Here is a 22,909-nt window from a genome sequence, read left to right on the forward strand (position 1 = left end):
CATTCGGGCAATCCGATAAACGTTCGTCCATCTGATCAATTAAATGCAATTTTGACAACTGTCATACCGTAGAGATGCCGTACAACAGTGCCATGTGGGAATTGTATTTTTTGTTTGTGCATAAAAAAATGAATTGTTAAAAAATAAATTAATATATATTATCGAAATAACTTTTTCAACGTATTTATTTATTTAATAAATATTCTTTATACGTTCTGTTTTTATCAAGAAGAAATTGCGAGTTTTCATTTTAATCAATTTATGTGTAAAATATGTGAAGAGAGGAAGGATGTGTTGTTGTTAAGTTGATTTTTATCAGGACTGGTTGAACAGGGAAAATTTCAACCAACGGTGGTTCCATTTGGCTGACCATTTTAATCCGGTTCATCAATTAACACTGCTCGGATGTTGGTTTTGTTCACTGAAAGAGCCGATGTTGAACAGCTTCAATTCGGCAAGCTTGTTCGACTCGCAGCTCATTACCGGTGCATGTGCATTTTCAGACAATCATCATCGATTATCCAGGGTTGGTTTGTTTGTTTGTTTGATAAACAAAATTTTTTCATTAATTATATAAATATATATTTTTTTGTGTTCTTTTCAAGGGCCAGTTCACAACAACGATGTACATTTGTCGAACGTTCGTCTTGCTCAGTAGTCGAGATGTGGACGACCATAGCTGCCGGACGTTGGAGATGTGCCGCGATTTGTTGACACGGTGGTTCGCCAGCGATGCCGATGCCGTCAACGTTCGCCGGGCGTTGGACAGTGTTTTCCACTCTGTGGTCAGCGAGCTGAATTTGGATGACAATTTCAATTTGCCGGCTCGATAAACTGCTTCTGCTTTTACCAAAGTTGACCAATTTTTACTAATCAAATTTATTATTTTAAAATTTAAATCAAATCAGTAAACCATTGCCCACATTTTCCGATTTCGGAGTTCGGTCGTCTGTCTGGTAGAGCAAAAATAAGTCTGCTAGTCATCGTCATCATCATCATCGTCGTCGTCGTCGTCGTCGTCGCGCAATTGAGTTTGGAAGCAAGCTATTTTTCAAAAAAAGAAAAATCCATAATAATAATAATAATAATAGTAGTAATACGACGGTCATTGTGCCATCGGCCGACAAATTCAGCCAATCGATCAGTTTGCGTTTTATTTTTATTCTTTTTTTATTGTTGGATATTCTTGTTATTTTTGCCTGTATTCTGGTCGAATTGTGTCTGCTGACGTCAACGAACGACGGTTGAGCTTGATTAAAACTTCAACAATCACTTTATTTGAGTTTGAAAAAAATACGTAGGAAAAAAACAAAGAATAAAAATGGTATATTGTGCCGCTTGTTGTGACTGGCGCATTTTACATCTTATTATTATTATTATTGATTAAACTGGTCTAATAGTTTATCATCTCAATATAGACATTTGGCAAATTTTTACAGTAATGTCAAAATAGTCAACATTCGAACTTTTGAGTATTTTTCTATTATACTGTATGTAATAAAGTGAGCATTTTTGCAATTTTTTTCGTTTTATTTTCAATAGAACGTGTTGAAAAAGTTTTTTGTACGAAAATAATAACAAAATTTTTTCAAATTAAGAAAAAAAAGCAATAAATTAAAATTGTACAAAATGGAATTTTAACAAGTAAATGAAGAAAAAAAAACAAGTTGAACTATATTATCTGTATGTCGTATTCATTGAGTGATTGATTGATTGATTATGGAAATTATGAATTTCATTATTCATTATTGATAGATAGATGAACACATTTTCAAAACTTTTACTTAAACAAATATTGGTGACCAACTTTATTTAACATCAATTACGATTTTTATTTGCATAAAGTTGACGTTCACATTCAATGTAACCAATTGCTGATCGTAGAAAAAATTTGCCTATCAATTAATTAACGAGTCGGTGATTTATCGCATCGGTCTTCATTAATCGTTCATCGATCGATCAGAACGGATGCACATGCGCCGTGTCTGATGGTCTGATGTGCGTGAAGCGAATAAATCAAAATGCCCAATAATCCCAAGAAAAGAAGAAAGAACTGCACATCCGGCGGAATGGTTGGTTGCATCGTACATTGGTAAGATAAATTTTATTTATTTTTCAATTTTTCAACTATCAAACATGGCCATTTGACAGTGCAAAATTCAAGTAAAATTGTTCTTGTTTTACAACATAATGTGCAATATTCTGCTTTTTGCTTTTTCTCTTCTGCATGCATTGTTTTTCTTTAATTCAATAAGATACAATTTATTTTGGTGGGAATATTGTGCTTCTTTGTGAGTTTATTTTTCAAATAATTAATTTTTAATTCAAGTGATTTAAAATTTGTACTGTGGTTGTGACGTTCGTAAAAGAATCGTATTTTGATAAGCAAGATCATAACAAATTTGTTCTCGTCTCCCAAGGAGAGTGTTAATTTTCCAAAGAAAAATAAAGAATAATATAAATTGCAAATAACAAATTGTGGAGATTTTCTTTTCAAAATATCAATTATAAAAATGTTGACTCTGAAATGTCGGCAAATATTCTTCTATTTATATTAATATCGTAAAAAAATAAATATCAGCTTATGTAAGTAATGTATTTTTTTGATCTTAATTGTTTGATGGTATTAGATGGAAACTGTCACGATGCAGTTATTTATGTTGCGTTATTCTTTTTCACATTCTGACTGTGTAAATACGATTTGAGAATGGATGGAAATTAGCGATAGTTTAGCAATTTCGACTCCATCGATTTTAACAACATGCAATTTTCATTGTTGACAATTTTATTAAATTAATTAACGTAAAATTAAATTCGACGCTAAAGAAAAATATATGTCGCTTCCTGTTCAACACTATCAAACGGATACCGATTTGTAGAAGTTGTTTTTTCCAAAAATTTGCATATATTTTTCCATTTGTTCCGCGTGTGTCATTTTGAGCACTGATAACAGCATTCTCTCAGACGATTCTCAAATGGATAAAATTCGAAAGTAATTTGTTGTTATTGTTACATTAAGACATTTTTTTATTTCCTCAGTAGATTTTATAAACGTGTGTATAAATAATTGGAATTTATTTATTTTTCAATTTATGAGTTGTAAAAGATCCACACGTGTGTATATATTTATTAATTTTAAAATGTTTTTGTTAAATTGCAACAATAACTGCTGCATTGTAAATAGTGAATGAAAATGGAATTTATTTTTTCCACATAAAGAGGAAGAAAAAAACAGAAAGGAAAAAATTAATAATAGATTAAGGAAAAAAGAGAGAAAGTTAGTTTTCCGTTCAGGTAGTTTGTAGAATAATGGTGAGGCTAGTTGATAATTTGCTTATCCACAACGGAGATCTGACGATGATGATGGTCATCTGTTGATTTTCTTTGTTCTTCTTCTTCTTCATCAATATCATCAATATAATCATCATCATCATCATTAATTTCCAAAAGCAATTGTTCAACAAACTTGTCAAATTGAATATCGAACGGTTCACCATTGTCCAGCGGAATGGACAATTCGGTGGACAAACTGGCACTGCGTGCGGATGAACCGAAAAACGGCACTGGAGATGTGCCCGGCCAGATCGGCTGTATCGAAGCAAAACTCGACGGAGGCGTGCGGGCGTAGATCAGGAACTGTTCGTCTCCGTGCAAATACAAACACCTTGGACCGTACTTGCAATGGCCCCACGTTCGCAAATTGCGGCACGGTTCCGTTTTGTACAAGAAATTCCTGTACATGCTGGGTCTCAGTTCGACCAAGTTGTGGGCGAAGAAGCAACTGGAACCGAAACGACATCCCGGACCGTTGACGAAATACCGACACATGCGGGTCTTGTACAAGGCGAGATTTGGTTTCTGGAAGGGGTTTTTCAAAAATTTACATACATTCCGAATATTACCATCAAGTTGGTGAACATCTTACCTTGTTGTTGTTCACAGTTTCCTCGTTGATACGCTTCTCACTAGCGACATCCACCAAACAGACTGTCATTTTTTCAATAGTCTGTCACTAGGCAGCTGACAGACCGTTTTATGAATATTTCCCAGTGCTTATAGCGTCATTTGTTTTTTTTGTACTGCCTGCTGTTCACGAGGAAAATTAGCTGACTTCTGTTTAGCTAACTCCACCAAACAGCAGCAGCAGCAGCAACAACAACAACAACAATCAAACGTGCTGTGAACGTGCCGCTGTGCTTTTTTTCAGGGTTGATCAAAATACACACAATTCACCAATTTCCTTTATCATTTTTGTAATGAATTATTTATTATTAATTGGTTAGAGTAGAATTTATTTCAATTTACCATCCTCAGATGACGTTGAAAGAAAGTTGTATGGAAGTAGATAAACAATTCTAGAATAAATATATTAGTGGCCTTTATTTTATTCCCATTAATTCTTCTTCTTCTTATTATTATTATTAACTACATCATGATTCAGTGTTGTTGAATAATTTTAATCAGCGAAGCACTATTAATGAGTCAACAAAACAACTGTTAATTAATTAATTGGAGAAAAATATATTGAAAATTTAAAAAACAGTTTCCACACACACATTATGTGTACATATGTATAAGATTTTTGCATTTTTATTTTTACTCTTCTTCATTGCTCATTGATTGATCGATTTTATCAAGTTTTACAATAGATGATACGAATGTAGCTAGTTGGTGATAACGTTCCGCTTCTGAGCTAAAAATTTTCACAATCAGCAGATGCTCAGTAGCAATATAACAACAAATGACTCATAACTGATGAAAAACAATACCAAACACTGTATCATAGTCAGGACAGAAATTGTTGCTGTTTTTGCTAGATACTCTTGCTATCATTTAATAGTTGTTTTCGTTGCTCAAAAATTTGTACAGCTGCAAAGCGGCGCAAGATTACGCAGAATGTGTAAATTTTATGTAAACAAAATCAAATAAATGTGCAGCGATTAAAGAATAAGCAATAGCATTTTTAAAAAATGAGCATGTGAATATTGCACTTGACAAGATTTACGGTAAATTAGATTCTGTGCATTAATAAGCAACAATTAAATGGTTGTCAATTTATAATTTGCAGGTAATTAATTATCCTCCTTTTCCTTACACACAACACAAATAGCGTTAACAAAAAACATAAAAACGTTGGCACAACTTTTTTCATCATGCATTTTCTTCAAACAAGCGGTGTATATTCCTTCTCATAATGATACTCATATATTCATTTTTGGTCAATAATCACTTGATATTTATTGAATTCATAGTTACATTATCTTGTTTTATTATGCATTTTTCTTTGAAATAAAAATATATGCAATATTTTGATACTAAATGCGTAAATTTTTTCGTACAGCACAATCATATAATATAGTGACGCGTTGCTTCCAATTATTTAGAGCATCTATTCTTTTTTACCTTTTTTAATCTTCAGTACATATCTAAACGTTACTCCAACTTAGACAATGGGGGGATTAGTGACGTTGCTGTTCACGTGCCACATACCTGTATGTTATTGAAATTATTCTTATATTGCTTTCAGACCAGACCGACAAGCCATTTTTCCATGCTTCATAGCCTTTTTCCCTTTTCCACATTCAGTGGAGGTCATATTATAGCTAATTTACTTGAGATAGTTATCAGATAATCTTACAATTGTGTCAGCCCTACTATTGTATTAACTGTTAACTGCATGCGTGTATGGATTGCACAAATATAGTACATAAATACTTTGATTTGTGGTTCAGAAGCTGGCTTTCACCAGATATTCAAAATGGGCGTGTGCCTACGATTTTTGATAATTACTTTAAAGATCAACCTTATTTATACGTTAAATTTTGTTTCATATACAGGGAAAACTGCCATTTTCAGTTGTTTTCATGGCATAAATTGTCTACAGTTGCTTAACACAGTAGCAAAGCAAAATCATGAAATAAAATTGGAAAATAGGCAGTCTCAAAATTTCAATTTAATTTATAGGATAGTATGAAAAGTTGATTCAACAACAAACTTCATATAAGAAATGCAGTTTCACATGTGCTATTTCACTGCATTAAAATCAGAAAGAGTTGTTTTATTTTTCATTTTTTTGTAATTTTATATAATTCAACGGAGCAAGCAATGCTGCACGAGTGAATGGAAAATTGTATTCGAGCGAAAGTTGACGCTTATCACTTGTAATCATCTTTCAAGCAGAGCAAAAATGTTGAACAAAAAAAAGCCCGTTGAATGAATTATCACTCCAATGGGGGATTGTTAAATTTTTTGTTTTTCTACTTTGAAAAACTGATAAAATATCAACAACAGTATTTCCATTTTTGTAAAATGAAAGTAACAAGATGCTGGGAAAAAAGTGAATTTTTTTGCTTTTTTAAAAAATTACATTAAGCCGAACTGAAATAACGAATTTGCGTCTGGATGAATCATCATTGAAAGCGTTAACCCTATGCATGCACAGATAGATGGTGTTGTTATGTTATTGCTCTTGTAGTCCTTTGTTTTCTTTTCTGGAATCTTGCAAGCTGCAGCTGAATTTTGCTGATCATTATCTCGCAGTTGCACAATAACTATCTCCAAGAACGATAAACAAAGCTTAGCTGGTCAGCATTGTTAGCTGTTAGCGATAGCGACGTTCAAGCTTGTTCCTTTTTTTCTTCATGGTTATTCTCTCATATTTTTCGCCTGTTTGTAATTCTTAATCCATATTCACAAATTGCAAAACTTACATTGGCATATATTTCCAGTCATCATCTGTTTTTGTATTTTATAAATTTGAACAATTCTGAAAATGAAAATCAAACACTTTGTGCGTAACTGTTAGGCCATCATGTTTGACCGAGATATGTGAGAAATGAAAAATTCGTTTTTTTCAGGTGCAACCAATAAACACAAAGAACAATACCATCATCTGAACATCACACACTTTACTGTTATAAATTTATTTTTCAATGTCTTATAATTTGTTGATTTTATTGTATTTTTGACATATACTTTGTTTCATTTCCTCTCCCACTTTTATACTGTTACACGCATTACAATCGCTTTAACTGAACACTGAGCTTCGCTGTTTGGCTTGCATCCACTTTGAAAAAATTGAACTTAATTCTTTGGTATTTTTCTTAAATATTACGCAAAATAATTTTCTTTGAAAATATTTTGCAAGGTTTTGTTTACATTTTGTCTGCTATTACATTTGAATATAACTGGCAAAGTCCAGCCAAAATATATACTTTGAGACTTTGTTTTCAGTTTTTACTTTATCGGAATACAGGTGCATATTTATATATTTACAAAATGAATTACAAAATGTGCTTTAGCTTTAAATTATGATCATTGAATGTCGCATATCTTTTAAACATGTTTTTTCATACTGATATTACATTGATTGATCGTTCGACGGCGTTGATATCGAAGAAGGCGTTTTTATACGTCGCATCTCGAACCACATCTCAAATTTGTAAGATTCTATTGAATACAAAATTACCTTATCTCTTTAAATATTACTTTCTGTTATAGGATTTTTGCCCTCAGAAATAAAATGTACAAATTGGCATTCAGCCCCATATGGGCAGCCTTTTAATGTACGAAATTTGTTGCATAGCACCGTCTTATATTTGGGATGTCGGCGCAGTTCACTACGCGAATGGGCGAAAGTGCACCTTCGACCATAAGGGCAATAGTCGCTTAAATCTATCCAAAAGCACATTTTAGTCTTGTACTTTGGATCGCGGTGTGGAATATATGGTTTTCTACGTTGATTTTTAATTTTTTTATTTCTTTTAAAGGCCATTTCATTTGGCCAGAATCCTATTTTGAAGTTTGTGCTTTCCTTTGCTTCTTTATTTTGTGGTTCCTGATGTTTCGCATACTTGTTAACTTTTTTTAACTTTGAATTTATATAATGCATATTGCAAGTGATGGTTCATGTGAAGTTCGCCAGTGTTACTTGTCTTGCAAAGTGCTTGCAAACTGTTTTCGCCTTTGAGAAATGACATGCTTTCTTATTTTGGAATCGTCCTGAAGTCGACAAATGCAGACACTGATAATACGGCAATTTCACGGACATGAAATGTGCACCACTCGAAATAGCATTATGATCAGCCAAAGAACTGACCAATCATTGCAGCCGCAGCAATTCCGGCCTACTATCCTATTCGTTGCTTTGATTGTTACAATTGATTAGTCATTGACAGTTGATGATTATCTTCAAAAAATTACTTTGCAGTTTTTGTTCCATTTACCCTAATTGTATGCCTGTATGAATAAGTAGTGATTGAAAGTGGTAATAAATGAGCATATGTGAACGTAACCAAATGATCAACGATTAAAGAATAAGTAACAGCATTAAAAAAATGAGCGTTTGCATATTGCAGTTGACAAATTTTTGGAGTAAATTAAATTCTGTGCAATAATAAGCAGTAATTAAATTGTTATCAATTTATAATTTGTATATGATTGGTTTTTAGACTTTTCCTCACACACATCACTATAAATAACGGCGCGAAGAAACAAAATAGAAAAACGTTGCGCTACGTTTTTCATCATGCATTTTCTTCAAACAATCAGCGTATATTCCTTCTCATAATGATAGTCATATATTCATTTTTGGTCAATAATCACTTGATATTTATTGAATTCATAGTTACATTATCTTGTTTTATTGCATGTTTTTATTTGAAGCAAAAATAAATACAACATTTCGATATTAAATGTGTAAATTTTTTCATACAACACAATCCTATAATATATTGACGTGCCAAGTGCCGCGCCGCTGCCAATTATTCAGAGCATCCATTGTTTTTTACATTTTTCATCTTTCGTGCAAATCGAAACGTTACTCCAACTTACACAATGAGGGGATTAGTGACGTTGCTGTTTACGTTCCACGTGCCTGTAAGTTAGTGAAATTATTCTTATTACTTTGCTTGCAGACCAGACCGACTAGCCAATTTTTCCATGCTTCATAGCCTTTTTCCCTTTGTCCACAGTCATTGGAGGTTATATGATAGCTAATTTACTTGAGATAGTTATCAGATAATCTTACAATTGTGTCAGCCCTACTATTGTATTAACTGTTAACTGTATGAGTGTATAGATGTCACAAATACAGTGCATGAGTACTTTGATTTGTTTGTCAGAAGTTCGCTTCTACCAGATTTTCAAAGTGGGCATGTGCCTTTCACCTTTGATAATTACTTTGGAGCACTACTTTATTCATATGTTAATGCATTGTTTCGTATGTTAGGCAAACTGGCATCGTCGTTTGTTTTAGTAACATAAAAATTATCAACAATTGCGCTACGCTATACACACGTGGGAAATCGTGAGGTCGTACTGGAAAACAGAAAAATCATATCAAAAGAAAATCAAATCAAGTTCACGGGAAAATTATGTGTAATCATTTTAGAAAATTTAGATGTCAAATTACTTTGCATGCAATCTTTACTTATTATGCAAACCTCACAGTAGCAAAATAAAATCTTGAATGAAAATTCGAAAGTAGGCAGTTTCAAAATTTCAATCTGATATATAGGATAGTATTAAATGTTCATTCAACAAAAATCTTCATATAAGAAATGCAGTTTCATATGTGCTATTTCACTGTATTAAAATCAGAAAGAGTTGTTATTTTATTTTTCATTTTTTTGTAATTTTATATAATTCAACGGAGCAAGCAATGCTGCACGAGTAAATGGAAAATTGTATTCGAGCGAAAGTTGACCCTTATCACTTGTAATCATCTTTCAAGCAGAGCAAAAATGTTGAACAAAAAGGAAGCCCGCTGAATGAATCATCACTGCAATGGGGGATTGTTAAATTTTTTGCTTTTCTACTTTGAAAAATTGATAAAATATCGACAACAGTATTTCCTTTTTGTAAAATGGAAGTAACAAGATGCTGGGAAGAAAGTGAATTTTTTTTGCTTTTTTAAAAAATTACATCTAGCCGAACTGAAATAACGAATTTGCGTCTGGATGAATCATCATTGAAAGCGTTAACCCTATGCATGCACAGATAGATGGTGTTGTTATGTTATTGCACTTGTCGTCCTTTGTTTTCTTTTCTGGAATCCACCAAGCTGCAGCTGAATTTTGCTGATCGTTATCTCGCAGTTGCACAATAACTAGTTACAAGAATGATAAACAAAGCCCAGCTGGTCAGCATTGTTAGCTGTTAGCGTTATCGACTTTCAGGCATGTGCATTTTTTTTCTTCATGGTCTTTCTCTCTTACTGTTCGCCTGTTTACAATTCTTAATTCATGTTCACAAATTGCAAAATTTACATTGCCAAATTTTTGCAGTCATCATCTGTTTTTGTATTTTATAAATTTGAACAATTCTGAAATTGAAAATCAAACATTTTGTGCGTTACCGTTAGGCCATCATGTTTGACCAAGATATGTGAAAAATACGTATTTTTCAGTTGAAACCAATAAACAGAAAAAACAATGCAGTCATCTGAGCATCAAAAACTTTACTGTTATGAATTTATTTCTCAAAGTTTGCTGACTAGGTATTTGTATTGTATTTTCTATAGTTATTTTCTTTCAATTCCTCTTACTCTTTTGCACGGCTTTTCTGCATTAGAACAGCTTAAAGTGAAGAATGGTTTTTGCTGTTTTGTTCGCATCTACTTTAAAAAGTTTGAACTTAATTCTTTGGTATTTTTCTTATGTATTACGCACAATGATGCTGTTTTTCAAGAATATTTTTTACGTGTTTGTTTATATTTTCTTTCATGTCACAGTCGAATATAAGTGAAAATTGTACTGACAAAATGCACACAAAAAATGCACTTCGAGACTTTGTTTTCAGTTTTTACTTTATCAGAATACAGGTGCAAAAATTACAAAATAAACTACAAAATGTGCTATAGTTTTAAATAATGATCATTGAATGTTGTATATCTTCTGAAGAAGTTTTCTCATAGCGACATTCCATTGAATGATGTTTCGAGTGAAATCATATCTATAGGGACGTTGTTGTACGTCGCTTCTCGTACCATCTCTAAAAACATAACATAAATAAAATTATACTGAATAAAAAATTATTCTATTTTTTTTAAATCTTACCTTCTGTTATCGGATTTTTGCTTTCAGAAATGAAATGCACGAAGTCGCATTCAGCCCCATATGGGCAGCCTTTTAATGTACGAAATTTGTTGCATAGCACCGTCTTATATTTGGGATGTCGGCGCAGTTCACTACGCGAATGGGCGAAAGTGCATCTTTGCCCATAAGGACAATAGTTGGTGATGCCCGCCCAAAAGCACATTCGTGTCTTATACTTTGTGTCTCGCTTTGTCGTCACACATTTTTCACGTTGATTTTTAATTTTTTTATTTCTTTTAAAGGCCATTTCATTTGGCCAAAATCCTATATGAAAGTCTGTGCATTTGTTTACTTCTTTATTTTGCGCTTCCTGATGTTTTGCATGCTTGTTAACTTTCTTGAATAAAAAAGGCATAAATTAATATAAAACATATTGCAAGTATTTCATACCTGATTGTTCATTTCAAGTTCGCGAGTGTTAGTTGTCTTGAAAACTACTTGCAAAGTGCTTTCGCTTTTCAGAGATAACATGTTTTCTTTTTTCGCAATCGTTCACGAAGTCGAGAAATACTGAAAGTGATGATCGGGCGATTTCACGAGCATAAAACGTGAACCACTCGACCTATCATTACAATCAGCCAAATAACTGACCAATCGCTACAGCCGCTGTTCCCGCCTACGATACAATTCGCTGCTTTAATTGTTGCAATTGACCACTCATCGACAGTTGATGGTTATCTTCAAAAAATTATTTTGCAGTTATCATTCTATCTGCCCAAACTGTATGCATACATGGATAAGTAGTGATTGAAATTGAAAATAAATGGACATATCGAAAAAGAACAAAATCATCAAGATATAAGAATAAATAACAGCTTCTAAAAATGAACATTTGCATATTGTAGTTGACAAGTTCTGCGGTAAAATAGATTCTGTGCAATAACCAGCAGTAATTAAATTGTTATCAATTTATAATTTGTAGATGATTGGTTTTTAGACTTTTCCTCACACACAACACCATAAATAAAGGCGCGAAGAAACAAAATAGAAAAACGTTACGCTACGTTTTTCATCATGCATTTTCTTCAAACAATCAGCGTATATTCCTTCTCATAATGATAGTCATATATTCATTTTTGGTCAATAATCACTTGATATTTATTGAATTCATAGAATTATCTTGTTTTATTGCATATTTTTATTTCAAGCAAAAATAAATGCAATATTTTGATATTAAATGTGTAAATTTTTTCATACAACACATCATATAATATATTGTCGCGCCAAGTGACGCGCCGCTGCCAATTATCCAGAGCATCCATTGTTTTTTACCTTTCTTATCTTTCGTGCAAATCGAAACGTTACTCCAACTTACACAATGAGGGGATTAGTGACGTTGCTGTTTACGTTCCACGTGCCTGTAAGTTAGTGAAATTATTCTTATTACTTTGCTTGCAGACCAGACCGACTAGCCAATTTTTCCATGCTTCATAGCCTTTTTCCCTTTTCCACATTCAGTGGAGGTTATATTATAGCTAATTTACTCGAGATAGTTATCAGATAATCTTACAATTGTGTCAGCCCTACTATTGTATTAACTGTTAACTGCATGCGTGTATGGATTGCACAAATACAGTACTAAATACTTTAATTTGTGGTTCAGAAGCTGGCTTTCAGCAGATATTCAAAATGGGCGTGTGCCTTCGATTTTTGATAATTACTTTAAAGCTCAACCTTATTCATTCGTTAAACTTTGCTTCATATACAGGGAAAACTGCCATTTTCAGTTGTTTTCACAGCATAAATTGTCTACAATTGCTTGACAGCAGCAAAGTAAAATCTTGAATTAAAATTGGAAAATAGGCAGTCTCAAAATTTTAATTTGATTTATAGGACTTTTTTTTCAATTTGATTCAACAAAACACTTCATATACGAAATGCAGTTTCATATGTGCTATTTCACTGTATTAAAATCAAAAAGGGTTATTTTTCATTCTTTTTGTAATTTTATATAATTCAACGCAGCAAGCAATGCTGCACGAGTGAATGGAAAATTGTATTCGAGCGAAAGTTGACGCTTATCACTTGTGATCATCTTTCAAGCAATGCAAAAATGTTGAACAAAAAAAAGCCCGTTGAATGAATTATCACTCCAATGGGGGATTGTTAAATTTTTTGTTTTTCTACTTTGAAAAACTGATAAAATATCAAATACTATATTTCCATTTTTGTAAAATGAAAGTTACAAGATGCTGGGAAGAAAGTGAATTTTTTTGCTTTTTTAAAAAATTACATCTAGCCGAACTGAAATAACGAATTTGCGTCTGGATGAATCATCATTGAAAGCGTTAACCCTATGCATGCACAGATAGATGGTGTTGTTATGTTATTGCTCTTGTCGTCCTTTGTTTTCTTTTCTGTAATCTTACAAGCTGCAGCTGAATTTTGCTGATCATTATCTCGCAGTTGCACAATAACTATCTCCAAGAATGTTAAACAAAGCCTAGCTGGTCAGCATTGTTAGCTGTTAGCGATAGCGACTTTCAAGCTTGTTCCTTTTTTTTCTTCATGGTTATTCTCTCATATTTTTCGCCTGTTTGCAATTCTGAATCCATATTCACAAATTGCAAAAGTTACATTGGCATATATTTCCAGTCATCATCTGTTTTTGTATTTTGTAAATTTGAACAATTCGGAAAATGAAAATCAAACACTGTGCGTTACTGTTAGGCCATCATGTTTGACTAAGATTTATGAGAAATGAAAAATACGTTTTTTTCAGTTGAAACCAATAAACAGAAAAAATAATGCAGTCATCTGAGCATCAAAAACTTCACTGTTATGAATTTATTTCTCAAAGTTTGCTGACTAGGTATTTGTATTGTATTTTCTATAGTTATTTTCTTTCAATTCCTCTTACTCTTTTGCACGACTTTTCTACATTAGAATCGCTTAAAGTGAAGAATGGTTTTTGCTGTGTTTTGTTCGCATCTACTTTAAAATGTTTGAACTTAATTCTTTGGTATTTTTCTTATGTATTACGCACAATGATGCTGTTTTTCAAGAATATTTTTTACGTGTTTGTTTATATTTTCTTTCATGTCACAGTCGAATATAAGTAAAAATTGTACTGACAAAATGCACACAAAAAATGCACTTCGAGACTTTGCTTTCAGTTTTTACTTTATCGGAATACAGGTGCAGAAATTACAAAATAAACTACAAAATGTGCTATAGTTTTAAATAATGATCATTGAATGTTGTATATCTTCTGAAGAAGTTTTCTCATAGCGACATTCCATTGAATGATCTTTCGAGTGAGCTTATATCTATAGGGACGTTGTTGTACGTCGCTTCTCGTACCATCTCTAAAAACATAACATAAATAAAATTATACTGAATAAAAAATTATCCTATTTTTTTAAATCTTACCTTCTGTTATCGGATTTTTGCCCTCAGAAGTAAAATGCACAAATTGGCATTCAGCCCCATATGGGCAGCCTTTTACTGTACGAAATTTATTGCACAGCACCGTCTTATATTTTGGATGTTTGCGTAGTTCACTACGCGAATGGGCGAAAGTGCACCTTCGACCATAAGGGCAATAGTCGCTTAAATCTATCCAAAAGCACATTTTAGTTTTGTACTTTGGATTGCGGTGTGGAATATATGGTTTTCTACGTTGATTTTTAATTTTTTTATTTCTTTTAAAGGCCCTTTCATTTGGCCAGAATCCTATTTTGAAGTTTGTTCTTTCCTTTGCTTCTTTATTTCGTGATTCGTATTTCTTCTGATACTTGTTAATTTTCTTCAATAAAAGAAAACATAAATTATTGTAAAACATATTGCATGTATTTCATACCTGATAGTTCATGTCAAATTCAGCAGTGTTGCTTGTCGTGCAGAGTGCTGGCAAATCGTTTTCTCCTTTTAGAAATGACATGTTTTCTTATTTTGCAGTCGTGCAGAATGTCGACAAATGCTTATACTGATAATCAGACAATTTCTCGAATATAAAATGTATATCACTTGACCTAACATTACAATGAGCCAAAAAACTGACCAATTACTGCAGCTGCAATTCCTGGTCACTATCCTATTCGTTGCTTTGATTGTTACAATTGACCAGTCATTGGCAGTTGATGATTATCTTCAAAAAATTACTTTGCAATTTTTGTTCTATTTTCCCAAACTCTGTGCAGGTATGAATAAGTAGTGAATGAAAATGATAATTAATAAGCTTAACTGTGTCTGCGCAAATTTTGATAATTATGAATGCAATTTGCCTGCAAATTGAGTGAAGTTCTTTATAGTAAGCAATCTAAAATTAGCTGAAAAGAGTTCTGTACAGAATATTTTGCATTTCGTGTCAAAGCGAAGCTAACTTTGCATTTGATTGAAATGTGATCTTCTCGCACCTGATAATGAAATAAATCTTCGGTGAATTAATAAATGTACATGAAGGACATGCTTTTTAGCATTGTGAATGCTGTATCATAGAACAGCTGCAGTTGACCTACGTCAGGTTTCCAAACTTAGGCTTGCAGCATGAGTTGACCATTCTCACGTCTGTGGCCACTAAATGATTGATCTGTTGCATGCTTGCCAGGCGGTAGGAGGAGAAAATATCTTCCCTCTCCATTTTCATCTTTGAGCAGAGTTTTTGTCACCGATACGATTTTCTTATTAGTTTTTTCTCACGTAACGGTGGATATTATCATCAATAAAAAAAGAACAAAAAATGGGTCAAAAGTTTGCAGTTTAATAATCACAGCAGAATGTACGATAGTGACCAGCGACTCAGCATTTTTACAATTACTGCTTTGTATCAAAATACATGTGAATTTTTTTGTTGAGTTTGATGCAATAAATCTTCCTTAAACTAAGTATAAATCATAAAATATTGCATGTGTGAAATAGAAACTGTGTTACATATAAAATTCACAGAATAATGTTAGATGGCAAAATAGTGAGTGTTTTAATTTGCATAAAATTTCAATTTTTCAAATGAATAATTCGAGTGTAGCTGAATGGACTGAGAGTTAAATGGCTGTTTTGAACGTTATTAATTTTTCCGTTTTTTGCAAACAAGTTTGATAAGATGGGCAATGCGCTTCTCGCTGTAAGGTAAAAACAATGGGGAAGAATTTTAAAAAAGTACAAGTCAATCAATTTTTAATTTAGTTAAATTGCTTTTATTTTGTTTTTTTTTCTGAATCGAACACCCAGTATGTGCGCGTGCGTGCAGAAATGGCAATATTTCAATCAAAAATGTGCAACGATGCGTTATGCAAAAAAATTATTATTTTTATTAAAGTACTGTGGATGAAAATAATAAAAAATGAGATAGATGATAAAATGATGCAATTCTCTTCAAATGAAATACCAGATTCAGTTGCTTGTCATTTTGTTGTTAAACATGTTGACAAGAACTTGCTGTAATTTAATTGAACCTGTGAACTTTTAAGAATACGGTCGTCAATTGAGAAGATTTTATTTTGAAAGATGCATCACGGTGATTCTTCGTCTTTTTTCCGCAAACCAACTGACGAATTTTACCACTTTGCTTTGAACTATCGCTTCAACGACGACAACTATCTGACGTTCAGCTCCATTGAACAAGTAAAAAATTTATTTTTATTGATTGATTATGTAAATTTATTGTTTTGTTTATTTAATTTTTATTTTTGTCAAATTGTTTGTCAGAAACGCACTGAAGAATTGGTTCAAGAATGTTTCAACGCGTTCAACGATGAACAACAAGTTGAATACACGTACAGAATTTGCAGTTGTGATTTGGGATTGAAAAATAATGTAATTGAATTTGTATTCAATTTTTATTCTTAGCGTTCCACAATTGCTTCGTGAAGAGCATGCGAAATATTTGCGCAGTGGAATTGAACAGCTCCACTCTGGTTACGCGGTATTTTTTTTGTTCATTTTTTGTAAAATTAATCCAAACTCATCCTCTCATCCAAGTGTTTTATCTCTTTTCATCGCATGCAGAGTTTGGACGCCAGTCGAACTTGGATAGTTTATTGGATAGTGCAGAGTTTGGAACTGTTGCAAGAACCTTTGTCAATCGAAACGTCAAAAAAGTGATGCGTTAAATCTTTTTTTTTCAAATTGAAAAAAGCTGTGAAAATGGTGGTGCTTTTTTTTCAGAATCATTGCCTTTCTGAAAACTTGTCAGTCTCCTACTGGCGGTTTTGGAGGTGTGCTTTTTGCCTTTTTGATTTTTGACGAAATTGCAGTGCAAATTTAAATTTACAGGCGGTCCGGGTCAAATGGCCCACTTGGCTACCACTTACGCGGCTGTCATGGCTCTTTGCATTGTTGGAACAGAAGAAGCTTATCAAGCTATCGATCGGTGTGTTGGTTTTAGGAATAAATGTTTTTCATGTATTTCAAAAAAAATTCCTTTAATTTTCAGTCCAGCACTGCTTTCTTTTCTAACTTTGATGAAACAACCTGATGGCAGTTTTTCAATGCACGAAGATGGTGAAATTGATATCCGGTAATGAGTAATTTGATCGTTTTGTGGGCATTGTATTTTTGAACATTTTATTTATCAACGTCAATTCAGCGGGGCTTATTGTGCCGCAGCGGTGGCTCGAATTACCAACATCTACAACGAAAAGTTGTTCGACAAAACCGCCGAATGGATGATCGGCTGTCAAACATACGAGGGCGGCTTTTCCGCATCGCCGGGATGCGAAGCGCACGGTGGCTACACATTCTGCGGTATTGCCGGTTTGGCTTTGCTCGGTCGTGAGAAGCTTTGCCACGCGCCGAGTGTTAAAGTGCGTTGAAATTAATTTAAATTTATCAAGTCAACCCTATTTGTTTATCTATTTTTATTCTCTTTTTTGTGAAGCAATTTTACTTACAGTATGAAAATGATCGATGAATTTGAAAATTAAGAATTAATGTTGTAGAAATGGCTCGCCAGTAGACAGATGCAATTCGAAGGTGGATTCAACGGCAGAACGAACAAACTGGTGGATGGTTGTTATTCATTTTGGCAAGCCGCATCTTTTCAAATTGTCAATCAATTTGAAATAGCCACCGGTGTGTTTTGAATTATTTGAAATTTTGTTGACAAAATTTGTCTAAATTGCTGCTGTAAAATAGGATCGTCGACGTCGAAGTTCAGTTTCGACAGACGAGCGTTGCAGAATTACATTTTGCTCTGCTGCCAACATCCGTACGGAGGTTTGATCGACAAACCCGGAAAGTCAGACTATTCACAAAATAGAAATTAGTTTTTTTTTAATTTTTCAATTGTTCAAGGAATCGTGATTATTATCACACTTGCTACACACTCAGTGGACTTTCTATTGCGCAGCATTTTGATACTGAAGAAGAAGAGCCGTTTGTTGTTGGTTCTTCGAAAAATTTGCTGGTAAGATATCTATTTTTTAAAAATAAAACATGTATATTAATTTACATGTTTGCTTGTTTGATTTGTTTAAGGAAAAGACGCATCCAGTTTTCAATATTTCGTTCAAAAAGCAAAAATTGGCCAGCGATTACTTTAGCCAGTTTTCAGTCATTGCATGAAAGCCTACTTGAAGGTGTAATTTCTTATGATGGGTTATCGGAATTATTATCATTTTAGGTGTTGGTAGTAGTAATATTTTTTATGCTTTTCACATGGATAAAGGTTTTTTTGTGATTCAGGAAAAGGGTTTCGGTTATAATGATTTGTATTTTTGTAGTTGGGTGAAAATAAAGTTCATTATTTTTATCAACAACGTTTTTTTTAGATTCACAAAAGACAAAAATAGTTTGGCCTACATAATTGTGTTCATTTTTAGTTGCTTGCTTTATGTCGAATACACAAATAGCTACTAGATACAAGTGGCAAAATTACACTTTTTACAATTGAAACAGGTTAGTTGGTTTTTTCTGAAATTTGAAAAGAAATAAGCTTTGCTTTGCAAGCAGTTGCACGAAATGCTTTTTTTCATTGTTAATAATAATAATAATTATTATTATCATACAAAGTTTGCAATTTTAGATAATTATTCTTTATTCTATTTTGGTTAAAATATGGGTGAGAATTGGAATTTTATTTTTCAATAATTTCAGCAGTTTTCCATAAGATTTATGCTTTGAATTTTTCATTATCTTTTGCAGTTAGATTGCTTGTTCAGAAACAGAAATGGACATGAAAACTTTTGTCTGTAAATTTTATTTCAACCGATCTAACAACAATTACAATTGTAATTGTAATAATAATAATTGTTATTGTTGTTAGATAAATCTAATTCATATTAATTACTTCATATTTGTTTACACACGAGCTTTCTTGCGACGTCTGTATGGTGATGCAACGACGGGCTCTGAGCCGGCTCCGTATTCTTGATTGAAAGACGGAACCCCGGTTGGAACACCGTAACCTCCAGCGCCAGATGAACCGTGCGGTTGGCTTGGTTTCGTTTCGGTCGGTCTGCTTCCTTCATTTTCACTGCTTCCTGGACGTGGTGTTCGGGCAGGGCACGGGCAGTACAACGAATCTGGTCCTGGATTGCCAGGTATGCCGACCATACCAGGACGTCCCATACTGCCGCGGGGTCCTTGTGGTCCAGGGGGTCCTTGGGGACCAACGTCTCCCCGTCGACCATTTGGTGCATCATGTCCGCGAGGTCCTTTGTCACCTGCTGGGCCAATTGGTCCTGGTTTTCCTTTGTTGCCTTTACGTGGAACGAACATTTTGGCATTCAGTCCTGGTATTCCTTTCGGGCCGACGGCTCCTGTCGGGCCTTTCATTCCTGGATTTCCTGGTGGACCTGGTGGTCCAGGTTGTCCATCGACTCCGGGTGCTCCAGGACGGCCCGGTGAACCGGCAAGACCTTGCGCTCCTGCAACGATGTCATTTGAATTTGTGATGAAGGATAATTTTAATATTGTTCGCGTTTGTCTTGTCTTGCTTTTTTTTCTTCTATTTTCTGATCACAAAATGAAATACTTCCAATCAAAGCGACATACCTTCTACTCCTGGGGGTCCCGGTGGTCCGGCGCCGCAAGTTGGGCACCTGATGCATCCGACCAAATTTGTACGCTCTGTGGTCGAATCTTCGCCATCTTTGCCAGGCTGGCCGGGCAGGCCGGCTGTGCCGTCGGATCCAGGAATGCCAGGCGGTCCAGGAGGTCCGGGACGTCCTGCTGGGCACTTCTTCGCTTTTGAACAACTGCACTTGCACGGCGAACCCGGTCGTCCAGCTTTGCCCGAACGTACCCAATTTTCGCACAGCTCATCCCAAGTGTCGCCAGGCAAACGATCGAATTCAGCTTGCAAATTTCGATCCGACTTCTCTTGTTGATTTGTCGAGCTTTTCTGTTGGTTGTGTTGAAATTCTTGCCCAATATTCGGCACAATGTAGCCGGCTTGTCCTGCAGCGGTATCCGGAATCACCATCGACGGTGGTATTGATGGTAATACAGATTCTTTCGGATAGCCGGTGCCTGAAAATCCAAGCATCACTTGAATTGCAAAAAAAAGTAAGAAAGAAAACAAAAATATCTGAAAGCGCACCAATGCTGGGGTTTGGTTTGGTCGGTCTCGTGTCTGCGGTTGGGAAGAAGCTTCCGTAGCCGGCTTGTCGTTTGTGTCTGGCTTCGTCAATCGTGATCATCTCTTTCCAAAGCAAATCTGAATTGGCCTGCAGCAACAAGAAGCAGCAGCATTAGTGAAAATAATAAATTAAACAAGTAATATAATATGCTTCTTATTCATATAACATTTTCATCTTTGCACAATTTTTCATATTGGTGGCTGGTAACTTACTTTGAATTCAGCCATTTCTACATCCAATTCAAGCCAGATGTCGTTGATCTGCGTGTATATGGTCGGTCCGAGTACCAAACAGGACAGAAGCGTGAAACAGCTGAGCGCAGTGGAAAAGCAAGTAGCAACAAGTACCTCTTTTGCCATTTCCACTGTTTTACAGATGAATATGTATATGGAAGTATTTGTCTTTTTGTTTCTAAGTTCTAAGAATTTGTGGGGATGGATGTTGTGCATTTTCTCAGTTCTCTTATATATATATTCAAAATGTTGAGCAAATGTACCAGGTCAGCAGTTCATCGAAAAAGCCAATTGTCGTGCTTGAGGGCGGCAATTGGTTATTCCATTGACAGACAGCTAGCTGTCTCGTCTGTATTTCCACTTTTTCTTTTGACCAAGCTTGCGTAATATCGGTCAGATTATGAGGGTGCTTTTTGGGCGTTGCCGTTTTTGTTGTTGGAATTTTTGTTCTTTATTATTTTTATTTTTTTTAAAATTCCCTTTGTAGTTGCTTTTTCTCTTCATTTTTTCCATTTTATCAAAGCACAAACGGGGGTTGTTTGGTATTTTTCATATCTTTTCTTTTATAACTCATCATCTTGTTCTCTGTACGATTTCTTTTCATCCATTTTTGAGATATATTATTTTATTTATTATTTCAATAATTTTATCACAGTGTTTCTCATTGTGCAACATGAAACAAAATTTCTGTTATCAATGCAACTGTTCTGCATGTAGTTTCATGCAATGGTGTGAATCATATTTTTTTCTTCTATACATATACTACGTACGTATAGTTTATTACTTCTTTGTTGAATTTGTTTTTTGAATTTTTTATAATTTTTTCATTCACTTTTTAAATGATTATTATCAACAGTAAGTGTGTTTCAACTTTTGAAGTTTTCAAAATTTATGACCAAGCGACTGAAGTGTTTCAATTTTGAATTTCAAGCCATTAATTTTAATACGGCCTGATTGAACTCGCTGCGTTTCAAGTTTTGACCAAATTTTCCGGTGAATGCAATTTATTTCTTTTTTAAAAATTGAAATTTTTTTTCACTTTTTATTCACAAATTTTTCAAATTGTTCAATTCAACATTTTGCATAGATTATTGAGAATAAAATTTCTCATTGAGATGGTTTTTTATGAATTAGCCAGCCAGCATTGGGGATGATAATAAGTTTCAAGGTTGTTGTACAGGGCTTTAATTTTCAAATCACAGCTTTTTGTTTGATAATTTTTGAAATTTTGCCAATTTTCTGTTTATTTTTATTGTAAACTTCACAACTTTGCATACAAGGTAATTTGCTATGTGGAATCACAAATTATTAATAATTTCTTTTTTCTTGCAAAGCATTCGAACTTAATTGTTTGAGATTTTCTGTTCGCTTAGTTTGAATTTGATTTTTCTTTTCAAAATTAAACCACAAACCATTATAGGAGGAATAAATAGACCTTCTTTCTTCAGATTAATCTGCATCTGATTAAAATAATTTTGCACGATTGGAATAGATGTAGATGGTGATAAAGTTTTTCTTGTTTTGCCTTTCATGCAACTGGATCTGCAGAATTGCAATCTCGTGTTGTTGGTTTGATGAATTGTCGTTCAAACATGCGACAATTCTCTGCTAAGCTACGCCAATTTTGGGTCACCAATTGATCTTGCAAGCCGCTCTGCATGGTACGGTTGAATTTTTTGGAATCAGATGAAGAGATTTTTTTTATCTGCATTCGTCTGAGATGATTTATCTGTCTGTCGCTTGTTGTGCAAATTGTCGCCTGCTTGGACAACAGCAGTCTGGTGCCCTTGTTTGGCTTCAACTTATAACAATCATGCCGTTTTGTTGTGCTAGTTTTCCTTTTTTTCTTATTTTAAATTTTTTTCCAAATCAAACACTCTGATTATCCGAGAAGTGGACAACTTCCACTTCTCTTGTGGAACAATTTCATCCCGTTTGTCAAATATTATTGTATGATTTTATTTTATTCAAATATAATTCAAGTAGAACTTAATTCAAGAAAAAACCAATAAACTCAATATTAATTAATCATTTATTTATAGATTATTTGAAATGAACA

The 22,909-nt window shown here is 33.9% G+C and overlaps 8 protein-coding genes across 8 annotated transcripts; 2 read left to right on the top strand and 6 right to left on the bottom strand.

Annotated features, from left to right (window-relative positions):
• Positions 1–569: 569 nt before the first annotated feature.
• Tsp_08556 (hypothetical protein) lies at positions 570–1,356 on the bottom strand. The gene is made up of 5 exons (XM_003375522.1): positions 1,298–1,356; positions 1,101–1,260; positions 914–1,044; positions 836–869; positions 570–794 (listed from the first exon to the last, which is right to left on the bottom strand). The coding sequence occupies exons 1-5, from the start codon at positions 1,354–1,356 to the stop codon at positions 570–572; spliced, it is 609 nt and encodes a 202-aa protein (XP_003375570.1).
• Positions 1,357–2,104: 748 nt separating this feature from the next.
• Positions 2,105–3,994, bottom strand: Tsp_08557 (conserved hypothetical protein). The gene is made up of 3 exons (XM_003375523.1): positions 3,926–3,994; positions 3,467–3,858; positions 2,105–2,240 (listed from the first exon to the last, which is right to left on the bottom strand). The coding sequence occupies exons 1-3, from the start codon at positions 3,992–3,994 to the stop codon at positions 2,105–2,107; spliced, it is 597 nt and encodes a 198-aa protein (XP_003375571.1).
• A 602-nt stretch (positions 3,995–4,596) lies between these two features.
• Positions 4,597–5,582, bottom strand: Tsp_08558 (putative transcription regulator). Its single transcript, XM_003375524.1, has 2 exons — positions 5,491–5,582; positions 4,597–4,693 (listed from the first exon to the last, which is right to left on the bottom strand). Exons 1-2 carry the CDS (start codon positions 5,580–5,582, stop codon positions 4,597–4,599), a joined length of 189 nt encoding a protein of 62 aa, XP_003375572.1.
• Positions 5,583–7,349: 1,767 nt separating this feature from the next.
• Positions 7,350–7,979, bottom strand: Tsp_08559 (conserved hypothetical protein). Its single transcript, XM_003375525.1, has 3 exons — positions 7,931–7,979; positions 7,489–7,860; positions 7,350–7,432 (listed from the first exon to the last, which is right to left on the bottom strand). Exons 1-3 carry the CDS (start codon positions 7,977–7,979, stop codon positions 7,350–7,352), a joined length of 504 nt encoding a protein of 167 aa, XP_003375573.1.
• Positions 7,980–10,909: 2,930 nt separating this feature from the next.
• Tsp_08560 (conserved hypothetical protein) lies at positions 10,910–11,567 on the bottom strand. Its single transcript, XM_003375526.1, has 3 exons — positions 11,487–11,567; positions 11,058–11,433; positions 10,910–10,992 (listed from the first exon to the last, which is right to left on the bottom strand). The coding sequence occupies exons 1-3, from the start codon at positions 11,565–11,567 to the stop codon at positions 10,910–10,912; spliced, it is 540 nt and encodes a 179-aa protein (XP_003375574.1).
• A 2,754-nt stretch (positions 11,568–14,321) lies between these two features.
• Tsp_08561 (conserved hypothetical protein) lies at positions 14,322–14,979 on the bottom strand. Its single transcript, XM_003375527.1, has 3 exons — positions 14,899–14,979; positions 14,469–14,844; positions 14,322–14,404 (listed from the first exon to the last, which is right to left on the bottom strand). The coding sequence occupies exons 1-3, from the start codon at positions 14,977–14,979 to the stop codon at positions 14,322–14,324; spliced, it is 540 nt and encodes a 179-aa protein (XP_003375575.1).
• A 1,562-nt stretch (positions 14,980–16,541) lies between these two features.
• Positions 16,542–19,407, top strand: Tsp_08562 (protein farnesyltransferase subunit beta). Its single transcript, XM_003375528.1, has 12 exons — positions 16,542–16,658; positions 16,743–16,810; positions 16,884–16,959; positions 17,043–17,134; positions 17,202–17,251; positions 17,310–17,406; positions 17,470–17,553; positions 17,623–17,839; positions 17,975–18,111; positions 18,171–18,251; positions 18,330–18,441; positions 19,300–19,407. Exons 1-12 carry the CDS (start codon positions 16,542–16,544, stop codon positions 19,405–19,407), a joined length of 1,239 nt encoding a protein of 412 aa, XP_003375576.1.
• Positions 19,408–19,578: 171 nt separating this feature from the next.
• Positions 19,579–20,698, top strand: Tsp_08563 (hypothetical protein). The gene is made up of 5 exons (XM_003375529.1): positions 19,579–19,913; positions 20,023–20,110; positions 20,136–20,276; positions 20,307–20,543; positions 20,573–20,698. Exons 1-5 carry the CDS (start codon positions 19,579–19,581, stop codon positions 20,696–20,698), a joined length of 927 nt encoding a protein of 308 aa, XP_003375577.1.
• The last annotated feature ends 2,211 nt before the right edge of the window (positions 20,699–22,909 follow it).

Source organism: Trichinella spiralis (genome assembly GCF_000181795.1).
Source record: "Trichinella spiralis strain ISS 195 chromosome Unknown Scfld5, whole genome shotgun sequence".
Classification (NCBI taxonomy): domain Eukaryota; kingdom Metazoa; phylum Nematoda; class Enoplea; order Trichinellida; family Trichinellidae; genus Trichinella; species Trichinella spiralis.